This window comes from Atractosteus spatula, chromosome 15 (assembly GCF_055471065.1).
Source record: "Atractosteus spatula isolate fAtrSpa1 chromosome 15, fAtrSpa1.hap1, whole genome shotgun sequence".
NCBI classification, from domain to species: Eukaryota; Metazoa; Chordata; class Actinopteri; order Semionotiformes; family Lepisosteidae; genus Atractosteus; species Atractosteus spatula.
In genome coordinates, this window is record NC_142720.1 from 21,880,921 (window position 1) to 21,899,819 (window position 18,899).

The 18,899-nt window shown below is 37.2% G+C and overlaps 1 protein-coding gene across 1 annotated transcript in view; it reads right to left on the reverse strand.

Annotated features, from left to right (window-relative positions):
- csmd1b (CUB and Sushi multiple domains 1b) overlaps positions 1 to 18,899 on the reverse strand; it is a 203,723-nt gene that overhangs the window by 6,202 nt on the left and 178,622 nt on the right. The window contains exons 51-61 of the mRNA XM_088933977.1: positions 16,551 to 16,739; positions 14,263 to 14,436; positions 12,989 to 13,171; positions 9,600 to 9,776; positions 8,880 to 9,059; positions 6,399 to 6,572; positions 5,151 to 5,324; positions 4,836 to 4,909; positions 3,878 to 3,989; positions 1,841 to 2,020; positions 147 to 308 (exon numbers count right to left, since the gene is read on the reverse strand). Of these exons, the coding sequence (XP_088790103.1) occupies positions 147 to 308; positions 1,841 to 2,020; positions 3,878 to 3,989; positions 4,836 to 4,909; positions 5,151 to 5,324; positions 6,399 to 6,572; positions 8,880 to 9,059; positions 9,600 to 9,776; positions 12,989 to 13,171; positions 14,263 to 14,436; positions 16,551 to 16,739 (1,779 nt within the window). The remainder of the gene's footprint in view (positions 1 to 146; positions 309 to 1,840; positions 2,021 to 3,877; positions 3,990 to 4,835; positions 4,910 to 5,150; positions 5,325 to 6,398; positions 6,573 to 8,879; positions 9,060 to 9,599; positions 9,777 to 12,988; positions 13,172 to 14,262; positions 14,437 to 16,550; positions 16,740 to 18,899) is intronic.

The window sequence follows — 18,899 nt, forward strand, 5'->3', positions numbered from 1 at the left end:
TGCACCCCCACTCAATTATCAAGACATTCCAAACATGAAATAGCTCATTAATATTAATGCATTTTTAAAGTAAGAAGCAAACTTAGCCAGGAGGTGTTACAGGAATATATTACATCTGAAAGAAACAACGGGCTGTTCCTCCTTACCTGAAAGTCTGAGCTGCACACCACTGTGTTCCAGCAGTGTTACATTGACTTTACTGGTCGTGGCATTAAACCAGTTCACTGTTATGGTAGCTGACTGCCTTCTTCCAAGGTACTCATAGAAACCTTTCCAACCACTGTTTAAGGAAAATACATCTGCGGGAACTAAAGACAGTTATATTATACTAATGCATTCCACAATGTATTCACTGTTATAACATTTTAAAACAGTAAAGTACTTTGACAGTGCTGCACCATTTTCTTACGTTCTACTGTAATTTTACAGTGGCCATCATTAGCATAACAAGTGATTTCGGGTGGAACATACTGTACTATGAAATAAAGTGTCAGACTGACATACTGAAGTGCATAGGTTGATATGACCTACTGTGTCATTGTAAACTCATCGCTAAGTCATTGTAAACTCTCCTTAAGAATCTTTTTCTCACTAAAAATGACTGGCTTTTTCAATATGACTCGTGACCATTCTAGCCACTAATTGAAATGAAGCAAAAGCAAATAAAGATAGTATACTGTAAAAAGTCATCACACAGTTCCTATGGTGGCGGATGTTACTAACCGTGTATCTTATTCTTCTGTACTCCTGAATCTGCTCCTTTTGTTTTGTCATTTACTTTTGGCCCAACTGAAAAAAGAGTAAGAGGTTAATAATGTTTCTACGATGCTGTAGGATCTGCCATTGACTCCCTGTTTACATTTGTGCACTATTAATAATAATAGTTTTCATCCATTAGTTTAATACACACACATTCTGGAATGGCTGTGTGTGTATTTTACATTTTGCCTAGAGCAGTGCAACACTTCGTGGGGCGAATCTGTGATCCGCACCTCAATGGATTCAATTGAATTGTCCTCCTACAGCCCACAGATACACTTGTAGGTTAACTGGCTTGTGGTGCGAGTGTGTGAGCCTCTGTCTCTGTGCCTGTTGGCCCTGCAATGGCCTGGCCATCCTTGAGGCTGTTGTTCGCTCTGGCTCTCCCATGACCCTCCCATGGATAAAGTGGTTAGAAAATGTCTTACAGGGAGCTTAGTGCCACTTGGAGCAACACCGCTTCTCTTACCAGGGAAATAGGAGGACCCCCTGTTTTGCTGAGAGCTGAGGAAACCCAGGCTAATTAACCCAATTAACTGGCTCTGTCATGAGCATGATGGGGTTTGTACACAGTAGAGCTTTTGATCCCAGTCAGGAAAAGTTATTTATGACATTATATCTTGCACACTATCATCATTTACTGAGAATAACCCAATGAATCTATAAAAAATGAATCTTCATTAAACAGCAAATACAAATTGGTATAGTGTTGTGATTAATGGTGCACAATCAATAGTTGTAACATATTATCAAATGTTGGTTTTAAAAAACAGGAACAGTACATGAATGGGCAAAATCTTTTCTTTGTGAAAGTTGTCTAAAACTAAAAATTCTTATTGTAAAGGATGCATGTCATAATCCCGATATGATTGTGCATTTTTTAAAATCAAATGTGACGTCTTTTCATATGACATGACGTCTAACAAAAAGGTTTATTGATTTTCAGGGCATTATAGTCAAGTGTAAGTGGATGTGCTAAAAGGCCTTGTTTCCCACAAATTGCACCTGTGATTTTCTCAAGTACTGTTTGCATTACACAGATGCGCACTATGAGAAGGAGTTGTCCTCTAGCACCATATACCTTTGCAGATAGGTGGCTTTCCAGACCATTTTCCATCTGCTTTGCAAGTCCGGTGTTCAGATCCCCCAGCAAGGAAAAATCCAGCTTGACACGTATACATCAAAGTGTACCCTAAAGTTGGCAGATCTATAGCTTTTACATCCACATGAGAAGGTGTCTCTGGCTGTCTGCAGGCATGAGCTACAAAAAAAGAAGAAAAACAAATAAAATCACTACAGTACTTTCTTGGATAGTAAATTATGGATAAAATATCAGTGCATTAAAAATGAAAACATTTCATATGTTTAGTTTTCATTAAAGAAACATACTCCCAAAGGAACCTTTTAGAAAAATCTAAAGTATCTTGCATTTAAAATTAATACAGAGTCTTCATGCCTCCCGTTGTCAACAGAAACTTTGCCACTTAAAGAGTTCTGACAGTAAAAAATTCTCTGTGAGATGCAGCAGCCTCAAGGTTTAGTAGGTAATACTGTTGAACTAATAACAGATTTATAGTTCATGAAGTAAAAGCTTAAACTTCAATAACTTTTTTTTTTTTTGCTGAAGCGGGCATCCGTCACTTTTTTCCCCTCTTTGAATCACCTTTGAAATTTTGAGCTGAATTTTATCAACTCCCCTTTCTCTGTGTCGATCCATCTTTGAATCCACATATAAAGCAAAAGACTTTATAACTTTGTAATCCTACACTATGCTATTAACTACAGTCATAGCCTTGAAAGTAAGGAAAATCATAAAATCGTAAAGCTTTATTTAAAAATATATTTCTTTTCTAAAATTGCCACAGCCTTAGTTCGCAGAGACCACATAAAGTGTCCTAAAGGTATGCAGACCCTTGCCCAGTTTTCACATTTTATGCGCTAAGGCTTTGTTAGATACTTAGTGTACTCCATACATTCAAATCATAAAAGACAAACAAATAAATATATAACGATAATATTATAGAAAGATCAAAAACTCTTTGCTATGGCAAACCTAAATAAATTAAGGTGGACAGAAATTAATGAACCACACAATTAGTTGAGCTGCCTCTGTCTGTGTGCAATAATAGTATTTCATTTATCTCTGTCCATCAGTCAGGTAGTGAATTTCAAGCAAAGATTTAAACATGAAGACCAAGGAGCTTTCAGAACAACTCAAGGATATAACTTTGTATGAAGGTGAGATCTGGATAAAGGTGTAGAAACATTTCAAAGACCCTTAATATCTCTTTGAGAGTGATGAAATCAATCATTAAGAAGCAGAAGGCACACAGACACTGCCTAGATCAGACTCTCCTTCCAAACCAAGCACCTGGGAGTCTGAGACAGGGAAAATGTAAATGGTTCACTGGTGCCGCTCTACAGAAAGGCTTGTGTGGAACCGAAAAAGACATCTCAAATCCTGCATGAGGTCTGCAACAAAGCACTTTCTCCGCAGCAGAGCCTGGGAAGTTTGTTAAAACTGATGGGGATAATAGATGGAGTGAAATACAGGCAAATCTTAGAAGAAAACCCGCTTAAGATCTAAAACTAAAAAAAATCAGCTTTCTGAAGAACAATGACAAAGCTATACTGCTGTGGATTAAGGGTAAGAAAGTGAATGTCCTTGAGTGGCCCAGTCAATACCCTGACTTGAAGCCTATAGAGAATCTGTGGAAAGACATGAAAACTGCAGTCCATAAGCTATCCCCAAGCTACAGACTTGAGAGGGTCTGAGCAACTCTCTCAAAGAATTGAAAAAAGTTGCACCAAACCAGTGTGCACATTTGGTGAAAACTTACCCCAAAACACTTGAAGCTGCAAAAAGTCTTTGGTTTTAGCATTCAGGTTTTGAATAGAATATTGATTTTAAAAAATATGAATGCATCGTTTTGCAACTTCACAAAATGGTCCACCATTGGAAGAGTACAAATATGTCAGCAAGGCACTATATAAATCACGTATATCGATTTGATTTAGTTTATTGTCCATTTGTTACGTACATGGAGATTTAATTTAAAAAATGGCATTTCAAATAATAAAAAATCCCTTTAGTATTTTTATATTACACTATACATACATATGCATTCTGGCTGTATACCACTCCAGGTTAAATTTTCAAGGCAAGTTCGTGTTGTAGATCCCAATATATGGTAGTTTTTTCTGCATTTAAAGAAGATTTTACTTCCCACCTATATGAAACAAAAAAGAAATTCAGATTACAGAGAAAGAAAAGAGATTCAGATTGAATATATCAGTATGAAATTCACTATAAAATATTTCCTAGCATTCATTAAGGTTTCAAACTTCTTCTTCCAGTTTTCTCTTCAAGTCATAGTGATATATGGTACAAAAGTAAAGAGAGAGAAATAAAATAATTCTGAGCATCTTTCACCCTTAAAATATATTGAGAATGCTGGCCATTTAGGTTTTGTCCATTTTGAATTATTTTATATAGCAATAAAATAGTGAGAAAGTATGTGGAGCAGGAATATACAGTAGAAGGAATACATTTGGGACCAAGAAGTCTGAGAAGGCTATACCTACTACAACCATGTTTACGGAAGTCTGTGGTTTCCTCTGCCCCCATTCATATCCCAAACATGTTCAAGGGGCAAGAGAGAACACTGATTAGCTGGATTCCTGTGTGGAGTCTCAGGTGTAGGTGATTAAGTGCCTCTCAAGGTATAAAATGTGTGGCAAGGAGAGGCTTTTGATTCATTAGGAGGTCCTGAATCACTGCAACCAAGCAAGCTCATGGACCTGATTTTAATTGTCACGGACCTTTGTAGGTGCTAGAAGCATACCCAGTCCCGGGAGTCTGAATAGTAAGAAGCTAATTAAGAAGAAATAATATTGAAACTGCAGTATGTTCCCTACGCAGAAACAGAAAACCCAACTTAAAGGTTGTAGCCAGTGGTTATGTGACACCCCCAAAATATCAGAACAGGAATGAAGGGTGAACTGAATGGTCCAAAATAAAGAAGCAGTGCTTTTTCAGAAAAGAGTTTGGAGCGAGGGCCAATCGAAGCACTTACCTCGTATCCCTGAGATGGGATTGGTATGCCAAAGGGAGGAGTACCAGGATCTCTACACATATTATATGCTGGATCTACAGAAAATAAATATTGCAGTAAACAAAGATTAAGGTTTTAAAAGTTCCGCTACATCCATTACAGATACACAGACAGATATTCTCTCACAACTTTAGACCAGCAGATTAACCTAGACTGTTAGAGGAAACTAGAATACCTAGAAAAACCCCACCTGGACATAAGAGAAAATGCGGACTACACACGGGAAGCTGGAATGACCATGCTGACTATCAGAACACCCAATAGATGGCCAATTACCAATGCACGTGGGCTGAATACCACTCCAAGTCCCATCTGCTTGACAGACTCTCCTGGATGAGCCCACGAGAATATATGGGCCTTTGCAGTAAAAAGTCACTTCAGACCTATAGGTGAAACTTTTGCCTTCAGCATGCCCCTCTGCTGGTGTACCTGGGTCTCCACATAAAACAGCTGCAAGTGACAAAGAGAACAGAACAAGAGAGATTTAGAGGTTTAAATGTCTGATGGTTCTCTGAAATCACATATGGTTGACATCATCATTGTTATTCTCATCAGTCCACTCCTGGAAGAGTTGTCACAGAAACAAAAGGTTTATGTAAAGTACAAAAAAATTGCTTAAAGCAAAATTAAAGTATTATCACATCAATTCATCACACTTATATGGTGCTTTTCTGGACAATCCAATCAAAGCACTTTACAAGTAATGGGGACTCTCCACCACCACTAATGTGCAGCCCCACCTGGATGATGTGACGGGAGCCAGAGTGCACCAGTATGCTCACCACAGAAAAGCTCTCAGTGGGGAGGAGAGTGGAGTGATGAAGCCAGTTCAGAGATGGGGATTATTAGGAGGCCATGATTGGTACGCTGCAGTATAGAGTCCCCATCACTCTACTGGGGCACAAGAAACCTACACAGACTGCAGGGTGAGCGCTCTCTACTGCTCCCATTAACACCATTTCCAGCAACAACCTTAGCTTTCCCAGGATGTCTCCCATCCAGGTACTGGCCAGGCTCATGCCTACTTAGCTTCAGTGGGTTGCTAAGTTATATAGGTGCTGGCATGCTTGGAAGTAAAATGATTCAATATGCATTTTACCTTACAGATGGCATGCATAAGAGAAGCAACCCACTTTTTCCCGTAATAAATGCTATACATAGTTGCTATTATGTCCATGGCTGTAGTTAAAAACATTTTAGTCATCAGGCATCATCCAATCATGCCTCTAGAGAGCATTAAAGTAGAGAGGCCTGCAATCTCCTTGTTGTTCATTTCCAGAAAAGCAGATTGTTGCTTTCTTTTCAGTCCGATAATGGATCTACAATAACTGCAATAACCAGTGCCGACTTTTTGAAAGGAAATTCCTTTAAAAACATACTGCATGTACGTACTATTATAATCACTTTTCAAACATCATCTATTAAACTTTAATGATATTAGATAGTCCACTGCGTTTGTGTTGTCTTTTTCCAGACTTGTCAAAGGAATATTTCTCTTATTGAAGGTTTAATGTCAAAACTTACGTAAGCAGTGTGGGACATCCCCTCTCCAAGTGCCGGTACCTTCACATGCCACTATTGCAGGTGTGGACAGCTGGTAGCCCTCAAAACAGCTGTAGCTAATGCTTGACCCCCACTGGAAGTCTGATCCCTCCACTTTCCCGTGGTGTATCGCAGGAGGCTGGCCACAGGACAGAGCTTCACACAGGGAAAAGAAGAGTGATTATGTCTAATTAAAGGACACAGCTCTGCAGAGATAAAATGCCGTTTTCTGTGGTTTTCTTCTTTCTTTTAGAAGCTTGTGTAGTGCTCCCATTTGTTGTGATCTTTGTGAGACTGGGACTCTAGAAATAGCTCCCTAGGCATGTGGTTGAAGCTCATTCTGTGGGACCTTTTACGAAATGGATAATGTGGTGATTCACAGTGTCCACATATTTCTTATTGTCTCTGTTATGGCACCTCTATAATAATGATGTACCAAAACAACTTGAAATTCTTAGATCATTAAACTAATGATGACATAAGAAAGAGCTAGATGAGAACAATGAACTTTTCCTATTTGTAACCCTTCTCATTTTCTTATGTAAGCGCATTTCACTTAAATGGTTGCTTTGAACATTGAATCACCAGTATTATATGAGACATCCTTTAAAGATTGCATATAAACTGTCCGTGAGCAGTTTGGAAATATGGATTCTGTGATGGTCAGGCTTGTCTGTCACACCCTTTTATAATCAAGGTGAAATGTGATTTACTGAACCCTTTAGCTATACGGAAATTGACATCATATGATGTACACATTTATTCTAATACCGAGTAACATATCAAGACCACTAGTCTATACTGAACAGCATGGTTCACAGCTCTGTGTTAATGGAATGCATCTTTCTTATTTAGGCTTTCAAGGCTGACCACTGCTAAAAGCCAATCCTGAACATCTTATGCCAAATTGCCCTAATGTCATGAAGGATTAAAGGCAAAACTCTGCTGTTACATTATATCGCTTGTACTGTAGCTCTGTATCAGTTCTAAAACCTTAGAGTGTGGTCATTTTTTTTCATGTTGAAAAAAACAACATAATTCTGTCTAGGGAAGAATTATACTTATAATAAAAAAAAAAAACATTGATCTTTCAAAGTTAATTGAAATATTACATAATACTGTACACCTTCCAGTATATACTCTGTACCTCCTGGAGAGGATCATATGTTCACCAAGGCTTTTGTGAAACTCTGAGTCAAAGTCTTTGTGTGTCAAAGCCATTTTTACTATAGGGCGTGACAATAGGAAGTCATACTTTTTTCACAAGATCACATGCAGCATAGAGTACAGTATAATTGCTATAAAAACTATTAGTCCTGTGTGTTTATGCTGGTTACTTTGGTAATGCTACAGTATATCATGTACTGTAAGTACATTTATTAAGGTGGAATTATGCCATTATGTGATTAATTTCAGTGATGACTGTTTTAATAATAATGAAAAGGGTGAATTTTAAAATCCCCAGATGTCTGAAGAAAAGGTTAACGATTTTATAGATTTAAATTCTAGCACATACTATATTAATTTTCCCTGCAAGAACCAGTGTCCCTTCCTGGGGGGGGGGTATGCTTTCTAGTCTGCTTAATGCTAAAGAAACACGGATGAGCTCTGACTCAATGAGCTGTTGAGGCTAAGAGTTGGACTTTACATGTTAACTCTAAGACTTTATGTTACCTATAGTAATAGGATGGGTCATTCCTGTGTATACATATTAAACTCTTGTTAAATATTGAGTACCATTAATTATCATTTGTATATTAGGCAGTGCTTCATATAGTTAGCATTCATTCTTTAAGAAAACCTACATCTTTTATATTTTGTTATGGAGTGTTTCAAATTCTAACACACATATAGTAGTCTCTTCTTTGTCTTAGTTGCTTGGCATTTTGTCTAATTAATTTCTTTCATTTGTAAAGCACTTTATAAGGCCCCAAAGATCCCACAATGGGGGAGAAACAATTCATCCCACCACTGAAGAGTGAAACCCCCTGGGTGATGTCGAGCGCCCATTATACACCTCCGGCTTCCTTACGCAGGAGATCAAGTGGAGAAATGAGAAATGACTTTGTGGGGAATTTCAGTAGGTCATATTGTGCAAGTCCAAAATGGGATTTAGGCAGGACACAACACGTCAATACCCCTACACTCCCTATGAACAATGCCAAGGGATCTTCAACTGAGAACACAGGACTTTGATTTCTCATCTCATCCGGAGGATAGCACCTTCTGCATCCCATCGGACCTTCTCACTATACTGGGCTACTGATTATGGAAATTCTGGTTCAGAGGGAAGAGTGTTGACTGTTCCTTCAAAACCACTTTTACAGCTGCTGCCAGGCCCAGCCTCACGAAAATGGAGTTCTGATGACATCAGGATAGAAGGTGGTAATACCGCCGTCAGAAACAATTCTGTCATGAAGCAATGGACTGTTCGCTGTCATGCTTCTCAACATTTGATCTTACCTCGGCAAGTTGGCTTGGTTTGATTCCAGGTCCCATCCTTTGTGCAAAGCAAAGCAGATGACCCAGCTGGCTCCATGATGAATCCAGGGTTGCAGTGGTAGTGCACTGTCTTGTTGTAGGTATATTCATTCCCTATATAAATCCCATTTGCAATTGGGCCTGGATCACCACAGCTGATCACTGGAAAAGAATAAACAAACCCATGGGTTACGCCCACTTGTGTTACTATACATCTGCAAATATAGCAATGTAACAGCTGTGTTGGAAGAGAACCTGAATTAGAGTTTTGGAAAGGTTTAGATTTAATATAGATATAAAATAGATTTAATAGCGTTTAATAGCATTCAGATTTCTTCAGCAATGCCTTGTAGAAGTATTCACCCTCTTCCATTGATGTTCTATTGTGCTGAATTATCACACAAACTATGTGTACACTTTTTTAAGGGACGTCACTGGAGAGGTAGGAGTACTTTTGTAAGGCACTGTAATTACTAGTGTGACAATTATCAGCAGTATAATAATAAGACAAAAAAACAAGATACAGTATCAAGCATAGTCTACAATTAAGGAACAACATAGTAGGGAACTACATTTCATATCTTTTTTTTTAAATTAATTTCATTTTTACTTAGTGTAGTTAATCTCTTCCAATGTGCCAACCCATCTGTACCCGCACATATCTGCATTACTGGACACCTTGTTCCTGAAATAGTACTACACCTGTGCAGTCTGGTGCAGATCCCGTCCACGTTCCATTAGTAGTACAATGGCGAGTTGTGAGGCCTGATGTTTTGTACCCTTCCCAGCAGGAATATGTGACTGAACTTGAAAACAGTATCCCATCACTGTGGACAATCCTTCCAAAGGCCGGAGTGCCAGGATTTCCACATGACACCGCTGGAAAGATACAGTATAAACAATGTCAAACACATATGATCAGATGGAATAAAATAAAAATATAAAATGTTAAATCATCAAACAACACTATGTCAGCAAGTTTGCAAATGCATTAAAGCATAAATGCATTTTATAAACATGAGAAAACCCAAATCCTACAAATCTGCCATGGACACTTGCTACTGAACCAACATCTTGAATATATATCTGAAAGCTCAATGTAAAGGACAGCCTCACAGTAACTGGTATGCTGTGTACAGTTACAGAGAATTATAAATATACATACTGAAGATTGCAGCTCTAGAAGATTGCAAAGGAACAAGTAATAGGTTTATTCCATGCTGAAAAAAAGAAGAAAGAAAACACAACGTTTCGGCCGTGGAGCCTTCTTCATGTGTCTTCACCTCACACCTGAAGAAGGCTCCACGGCAGAAACGTTGTGTTCTCTTTCTTCTTTTTTTCAGCAGGGAATAAACCTGTTACTTGTTCCTTTGCAGCCGACGCATGCTGACACAGCTCCCCACCTGAACTGCTCTAGAAGATTGCTTTCTTTTGGACTTTGTCAGATCCTGATACATCAGACTCTTGGCATGTAGCTCAGGAAGCGTTAATTAAATGATCAGACATTAGAATCTTCGATTTTCTGCCCCTTCAGGCTGGTCTATTTCTTTGAAAGAGCCTCGTTATAGAAAATTCATCGGACTTCTTAAAATAAAAACCTCCGTGTTGGCACTAATGCCAAGCTGTCACCAATTTGAAATGGATTTTCTTTACAAAAACACATTCCAATGGGTACATCTCTCAATTGTGTCCTGGGGATTAAGAAGCTTAAATGGAAGCACAATTGGATTGATTTTGTAACCCTAACCCTAAACTGGCCTGAAATGCATAGTCATTGCTAAACTATTTTAACAGCATTTTTCAGCTGATTAAACATTTGCTTTAAAAAGATAAATTATTGCAGCAGATTAATTTACATTCGTTTTTTAGGAATAGATTTGATTGTTTTAGCTCATATTGTTAGGATTCAGGAACATTTTCTAATCAGATTAAAAGGAGGGCTTCAGAGACTGACTGCAGAACTGCTGAGTTTCAACCCCAGCTAGGGTTAGGGTTAGTATTCCTCCAGTACTTAGACATTTTCAAACTTCATGTCAGCATTTTGGGGCCAAACCGAACTTTAGGAGGTGTGTACGAACTGCACTTTTTTCGGGCACATTTGGCTGCTTACATTGTACTGCACTGTTCAGGAATTGTATTCCAAAAATGATTCAAATTAAACACTTTAAAATAACCCTTTTGAATGGGTATATTCTCTCAATTTTATAATTTCCTAGGGATTCAGAAGTTTAAATGGAGTCAAAATGGGATGGATCTTGTATCACTAACCCTAACCTGGCCTGCATTTTTCAGCTGATTGAACATTTACATTAAAATGATACATTACTGAAGCAGATGAATTTACAATAATATTTATAAATGGATTTGATCGTTTTAGGTTCACATTTTTTGGATTGAGGAATATTTCAAATCTGATGCATGGAGTGCTTCAGAGACCAACTGCAGAACCACCCCATTTCAACCCCAATTGATATAAAAAGTACGAAAATTATTCATTTTCTGTTGCTTAAATATGTGATTCAGAATGTTGCAACTGAGGAGTTTTTCCAGCTCATGGATTAAGCTGTTTAATGTCTTGCGATATGCTTATGGGATATGTTATCGATCGTACATTATAAGCAGTGAAAAAAAATTTAATTGTATTGCACCCTCACAGTGGAACAAAAGAGAAAAAATAATCTTCAGAACACATATAAAATTCATAAATTTCAAAATATTCCGACACATTGCCAAGATAATAGCTTGTCATTTAAAGTGGCACAGATACTGTTGTTGCAGCTGCCTTGTTTGAAATACAAATACCTGATATTTTATGCTGGATTAAGTTTAGGGGCTTTATGAAAGGAATGGACAAAGCATTGCAAGGCAATCTGTATACATAAAAAATAAGCATGTCTTTCAGTTTTGACTGGAAAACATAAGAAAAAAATGTTTAATGATAGTCTGAACAGTGAACACTGAGGCTTCTGCAGTAGTTGAGACAACCATAATTAAGACACAATGAAGAAAGAGATGAGTAACATAGTGTATACTGTAAGCATAACAGTACTTAAATTTTACTAAGTGTGACAGAAAATAAATCAGTATTTTCTAAAGGTTTGATTTTGGCTCAGTTTAAAGTAGACTCGAATTCTGGTGAGTCAGGATGGCATCAATTAAACACTGACTGTGCAATTTTTAGCAATTGATTGGGCCGGGGTGGGGTATAAATGTCACGTCATTGTTGATGCGCCATCATCTACAGTACAATATCTTTGCCACTGAGAGCTTGCAGGATTAAAACACAAGCTTAATTCAATCACCAGAACCTAGATTTTCCTGGCCTGCTATGGTTGTTTTCTCATGCAAAGGGATTTCTGAGTACTCACATGACATCTTAATTCTCAATGATGGTTCACTGAAGGCTGAAGCTATTTACAAGTTACATTCCCGTCATACTAATAGCAACATGCTTTTCATTGTGTTCAGACAAACAAATGGGAACTGGATTGAAAAAGAGAAAAATAAGACTATGCTAAAAATAAAAACAGAATGCTTACAGTTTAAAGACTTGGTGCCAGGTTTGAAAGTCCCTTTATTATAGTCAGATAAGAAAAAATAATTGTCTTCTTGCACCTTTTTTGCAGTACTTCATGGTTTGTGCCATTTTTAACCTCTGTGCTTTCTTGGATTAAACTGGGACTGGTTTGTCTTAACCTCCTAACTGCAGATGTTAAACCACCTTTTAAATAATGTAATGTCTACTTTTTTTTTCCCCAAAAAGAAAAGTAAGATCACTACATATATTTTTTTCCCCACATACTGTACATACAGTAGGTGGATACACCTTAATAGGTACATACAGTATGAGTGTTCTAGGTGAAATAATCAAATCATGGCTTTCTTTGCTGTGTTTTTTTAGGAAATGACTGGCTATACTAAGAAATAAATACTTATAAAGATCCCATTAGAACAATACAAGCACCTTAGATAATCTTGATCATGATGGTCCTGTTATTTTTGTGGTCAATATTGGACATGTATGTCATTTTTTCTGAAATCCCATCATCTGTTGAGCTCTCTGAGTGCCTATTAGAAACGATTAGGCTCACCTTCACACACTGGATGAGCCCCACTCCAAGAGCCGTTGGGAAGGCAGGTTCGCTCTGCAGACCCTATTAAGGTGTATCCAGCTTCACAGGTGAATCTCAGCAGGCTTCTGGTCCTGAATTCATCCCCAAGCCTGGAGCCATGAGGAGGTATACCAGGGTCACCACAAAACCCAGCACTGTCACCTGTACAAACGATTAAAAGAAGAGCCCCACAGTGAACTCTTGTGTGGACTGTTACATTTCAGTGAACCTCTCTGTAACAATTTGATAAATGTATCGCTCAATGTGCTCTATAATATTGTAACGCATACGGCCGACACTACAGGTTGTGCGAGCCGGCTTGCCAGCTGAAAGCTGTATGTTTTTGCCGTTAAATTTAAAGTTAAGAGATCTAGATGTCTCAAGTCAGCATAATTAAGAATTAGAAAATAGATATGGGTGAGTAAAAGCACTCTGATTCCTAAGAAATGGGTGAACACCCATGCATTATTTTTTATGCATTATTGTAAAAATTAGTCTGTTTTTAAACATGTCTGCTGAGTCCAGGGATAAAAAGTTTGCTCATCTGTCCTAAATAATTATTATAACAAGGGATTATTTGCAAACTTGAACTAAGTTTTTAATGTTTAGAGTTATGAACTTGGACTAAGTCATTTTGTTTTTCTGGAGCCCGTTTCTCCTACTTATTAACTTGCAAAAATGTGAATATCTACTTTTATCTTCCAAAGTGGCGAAACAAGCAGGAGAGAATTCCCCAAAGATCTGTTTGGTTAGTGGCTAAGTTTACATTATTATCATTCTTGATAACCTAGTACAGTTCCTGTAGGATTGATTCTTCCATCCTAGTTGGAGGGAAATCCTGGAAAGAATAAAGCGATAATTTTACAAACTGAGATGTCAGCACTTCCACTGCAATAACGCTTTTGAGAAAGTACAAGGAGGAAAAGCATAGGGGCTAATTGGCCAGACCAAGTTTCTCATCAGCTGTCACCATTCCAGACCACTTGGGCACCATAATGTCTTGGAAGAAGACATTCAAAAGTACTAATCAGGGTTCAATGTACCATGAAGTACTATTCCCAGAGTACTCATCCAGTACACAGACTGTTCAGTGTTTGTAGTGACCAAGTGTGTACTCTGAATAGGGATATTTCTTTGTACACTTCAGTTCTGTCCAAGAAGATGTAATCCCTGTGCTCCAGACTGAACCTAAATGCAAAACATTCTGTTCTGCCATGTTAAGCCTATTGTTGTTAAACGTGCTTAAAGGGTACCTGAACAGTAAGGGGGTGACCCACTCCAGCGCCCGTCTTCCTGGCAGACCCGGGTCGCATTTCCAATCAATGCCCGACCTCTGCTGCAGGAGTAGTGCACCACAGCTCCATTGGAGAATATCTTCCCAGACAAGACTGCATTCGGTGGGGTACCAGGATTGCCACACGAAATCGCTGCAATGCAGGAAAAGAAAAGAAAAGGAGTTTGGACTGAAGTGTCAGGAACTCCAACTCTAAAGTAAGAAACAATTCATTTCCTCAGAAACCCCAAAGGGTGAACACTTGTTAAAGTTTAGAATTTACTAAAACAATCAGAAATCTAACATTTTCTGTACAACTCAGATTAATTGAGACTTAATGTCAGCTGTTAACTCTATTGCAAGGTACAAAAGACGTGTTTGCCGGAAACAAAGCAATTTGCTTAGAGTAAATTGTACTGTCATGCACAGTAAGTAACTTACTTACAGTAAATTATTGGTTTTCTACCTGAAGTTAAAAAAAACTCTTGATGAAAATTCTAGGGTCATTATTAAGCTTTATTTTACTACATTTGTATTATTCATATACTGTACTCTGGATTTCAATTTGAATATGCATACAGTATATTAGATATGTATTTTAAAAGTTATTGACAAACTTTTTGTTTTCTGAGTACATAAAAGGGAAATTCAAAGGTCTGGGGGAAAGAGTGGAAAGAATGTGGCATTTTATCATGTTGGATATTTCAGTAATTTTAAAAAACAAAGTTGTATAATACTGTTACTTAAACATGTACTGTTACTTGAAACACAAGTGACTCTCACAGTTCATGATCATTTTAGTTTATCCCCCCCCCCCCCCAATCTGAAATGGTCAATTATTAAGCTTCACTACTTGTACAGGCAGATAAGGACCATACTGTACATGTGTTTGAGTTCAACAGCGCCCACAGCAAAGCAATTCAACTCCTGCTGAATCTCACAAGTCTCTGCCACACACCAGCAGGCCATGTCCTGCCTCAGGCCTACAATTCCCTGGATTACAGAAGCCCCCAGGTCCAGTTCAGTGCCATTGCTTAGGAAACCCCTGTCAAAATCATCTCATGACTTGAAGTAGAAATATCTTGACTGCAGATGACAAGCTCACTATTTGAATTTAGCATCATGGTGATCACTGTTATTTGTCTAATGTATGTCTGAGTATTACAAAGTGATCCCACTCCACATTACACTGAGAAGATGACTTCTGCAGGTCAGAACCTGAGGGTGTATGATGTGTCATTGTGTTACCCTCATTAAAGAGTAACATCATAAAAAAAAATACACAAACACATGCAATGCCTGTCTTACTTCTCTTGGTCTTTCTGACTTTCATATTCTAGCTATGGGGTAATTTAAGTCATCATTGTAAAAAAAAGTGTGCTCTCAATTGACTTATCTTTCTCTGGTTAAATTGTCTAATCCTCTATTTATCTGGCTTAATAAAGGGGAAAAATACATACCTGAAATGAGATCTGATTTATAATAATACTGGATTTGGAGCTCATGTTTCAAGGTATTTTAAAGAAATTAAATAAAAAAAAACAAAATTTTACACAGACTGTTGCATATGATTTGTTAATTTAAATTTTGCATGTCCTTGAATAATTAAACAATATGTGTGATTTCATGTTCATTTGCTGAAAGTTCATTACATGGACATTTCACAAGTAGGAATAAAAATACTAAAATCTCGAATGAAGTAAGTTATAGGTGTCAAAACAAAACCTATTAAAATATTAAAATCACTTGCAGAAAGATAATTTGTTTCCAAATTACATGATGCTCAATAAGATAGGAATCACGCTAAAGCACTCATGACTTCCCATGGGAAAGAGTCAGACAAGCATATTATTACTGCTCTTATTGATCCCCTCTATATATAAATACATTATCTGTTTGATTCCTATAAAGAAAGCAAATGCTCATGAAAACATCAATCTTTCCCACTGACATTAATGTAACATTTAAAAGCTTTTAAATTTCTTACTGTATGTATAATACTGTACCTATAATAACATATAAAATACACAGTATACAATGAGCTTACAATTACAGACCTACAAAAGTCTGAATTGTGTTGAAACAATATGTAAAACAAGTTATTAGCAGTAGCTGAAGTACTGAGAACTTCATTTAACTTTAAAAATAATCACCTTGAAGTTACATACTATAAATCTATCTGGTCAATCAAAAAAAAAACAATATATGCAGTAAACTAACACAAATACAAAGTCTATTTTGACACCAAAATGTAAAGGAAAAACTTACGCAGGCACTTAGGAAGAGATCTGTCCCAGAAGCCATTGGACTGGCAGCTGAGCACGGAGGATCCTAGCAGGTAGAAGCCTTTCTTGCAGTGATACATTATACTAGTCCTGTAGCTGAAACTTTCAGGGTAATGCTGCTGAGGGTGACGGATAGCATTTTCCACAAACCCGGGATCTGAACAGTTTACAACTGCAACATAAAATGAGGTGTTTACATCGCAACAAGCAAACTTGGAAAACTGCAGGATCAATAGAGTGAGTTCTACAGCAGCTGTGGGACTTTTGACATGTTCGTTTAAATGGAAAACAGCAAGAAAAATGCCAGAGTGTACAGCAAACCATACAGTATACTGTAAATACAATCACTAACAGCACTATCTATCAATCACATCTAACAGCTCTTTGAGTTGTTATTGAGATATTTTATAAAGCTATAAATAGACTCATTCACATGGTTGTTATACTGTATATATAGTCTGTGATAGAACTTCCAAATAGTGCACACTGGATGCTGCACAAAGAAAAAGGATGAAAATAAATAAAACTGAAATAAGTAATGGGAATACATTTGTACCAAAATTGCATGGTTCCTGAAGGGATCCTAGAGTAATTTTAACTGAATTATCTATAAATCAAACAAAAGAACCAAGAAATGTATCCCTAGCAGGAAAGAAGAAATATATTAAAGTGTGCATTAGTTTCTCAACAGCATCAGTTTCTCCAGGGAATATATCAATTCATATTCAGGAATAACTGTATAAATTTCTACCACTGAATTATAATGTGAGGATGTGCATTAACCAATATGAACAAAAGAACAACGGCAAAGGACTTGGCATTGGTTATTGCTTAATAAAATACTGGAGTAGAGCACAGAACATATGCTGTAAAATTCTATCCAATTTATTTTCCACACTAAGTAAAAATACAAATCGAAGGTTCTGCATATGAGTTTTCTGCTTCTTTGCCTGTAAGGCAGAAGATTGCTAAGCAGCAAACAAGCCAGTGTTTTTTTCCTGGTACAGCTGACTGGACAAGAGTATTTGGTCATTTCCCTTCGCTAGAAAAGACTCAAGTTTAAATCAGGTCTAGAGGGAAACACAACAGATTTCCTTCACTGTGCGACAGCTGCCAAGAAAATGAGCTCTGGCAGTCTCAATTAAACCTCCAGGGACACACTGATAATCTGGCACCTGCTATTGACATGTTCTCCCTTGGTGTTAATAGCAAGACAATTATACAGGTAGTTGAATAAAACAAGTAATTGTAAGATCTTAATTCAGAAACAGGGAATGCGTACAGTACATTGAATGTAGTCAATTAAGTAATTAGTGATTGCCAGCAAAGTGCATGAGTGGCATAGAGTACATACTGTAGATCTGAAAGCATAATACCACAAAAGGCAATTACAGTACTTGATATTGCAAAGGTCTGTTCCACTTGTATGTGAAATACACAGTGTGGATTTTGTGTGGTTATGTGTAGCTATTTTGATGATTATTAAGAATCATTATCGTCACTAAATATGAAAAGGGGATGTAAGACCGGTTTCACAATCTTTTTAGCACTTGTGCAGGAGGTCTTAGAAAGATGTTTAGAAACATCTTTAAAAGAAAAATGACTTCATGCATTTTAAGGTGAGTTGAGGTAGGCTACTTAATGGATTAACATTAGTCAAGTTTTTTCTGTGGCTGCTTGCAGGATACTGCTCACTTAGTAGATGCACACTGTCTGCTCAAATTTCAAAGAAAATTTTAAACCTCATGCAGCTGGATTTTTTGTTCAATGTGCCTGACATACAGTTTCATATTGGAAAAGTAAAGACTGTACATTATAAATAAATTATATTTTTAAGATCCCCTTGGACTGCAAAAAATTATATGTACAAATATTTAAGAATTGAAACAAAGCAGAAAATGGGGCACTGAAAAAATGCACCATATCCTGCTATATGTCCTTTTATAAGCATCACATTTCACTAAACAGATACTAATTCTGCCTGGCTGTAATCTGTGCCCAACTTCTCATCTGGGGTGAACAACAAGATGTATTTCAAAACGCAAAAAGACAATTTTTCAAAACAAATACAGTAAGCTGCTGTATGTTTTCACAGACACAAATATGAGCAAGTCTTGGAGATAAGCTACTTGTTCTCACATTAATCAATGGACAGCTGTTGTCTTGATGAGTACAAGCCCAAAGTTGTCAGGACAACGGAAGGAAAAAAACATTTTAATAAAATAGGTATAGTTAAAAAAATAAATAAGCTTTGTGCCTGGAAACAAATCCCATAATTCTAATGAATGTAATTTTAAAGTGTATTTCTTAATAATAGTATACCCATTTGTGA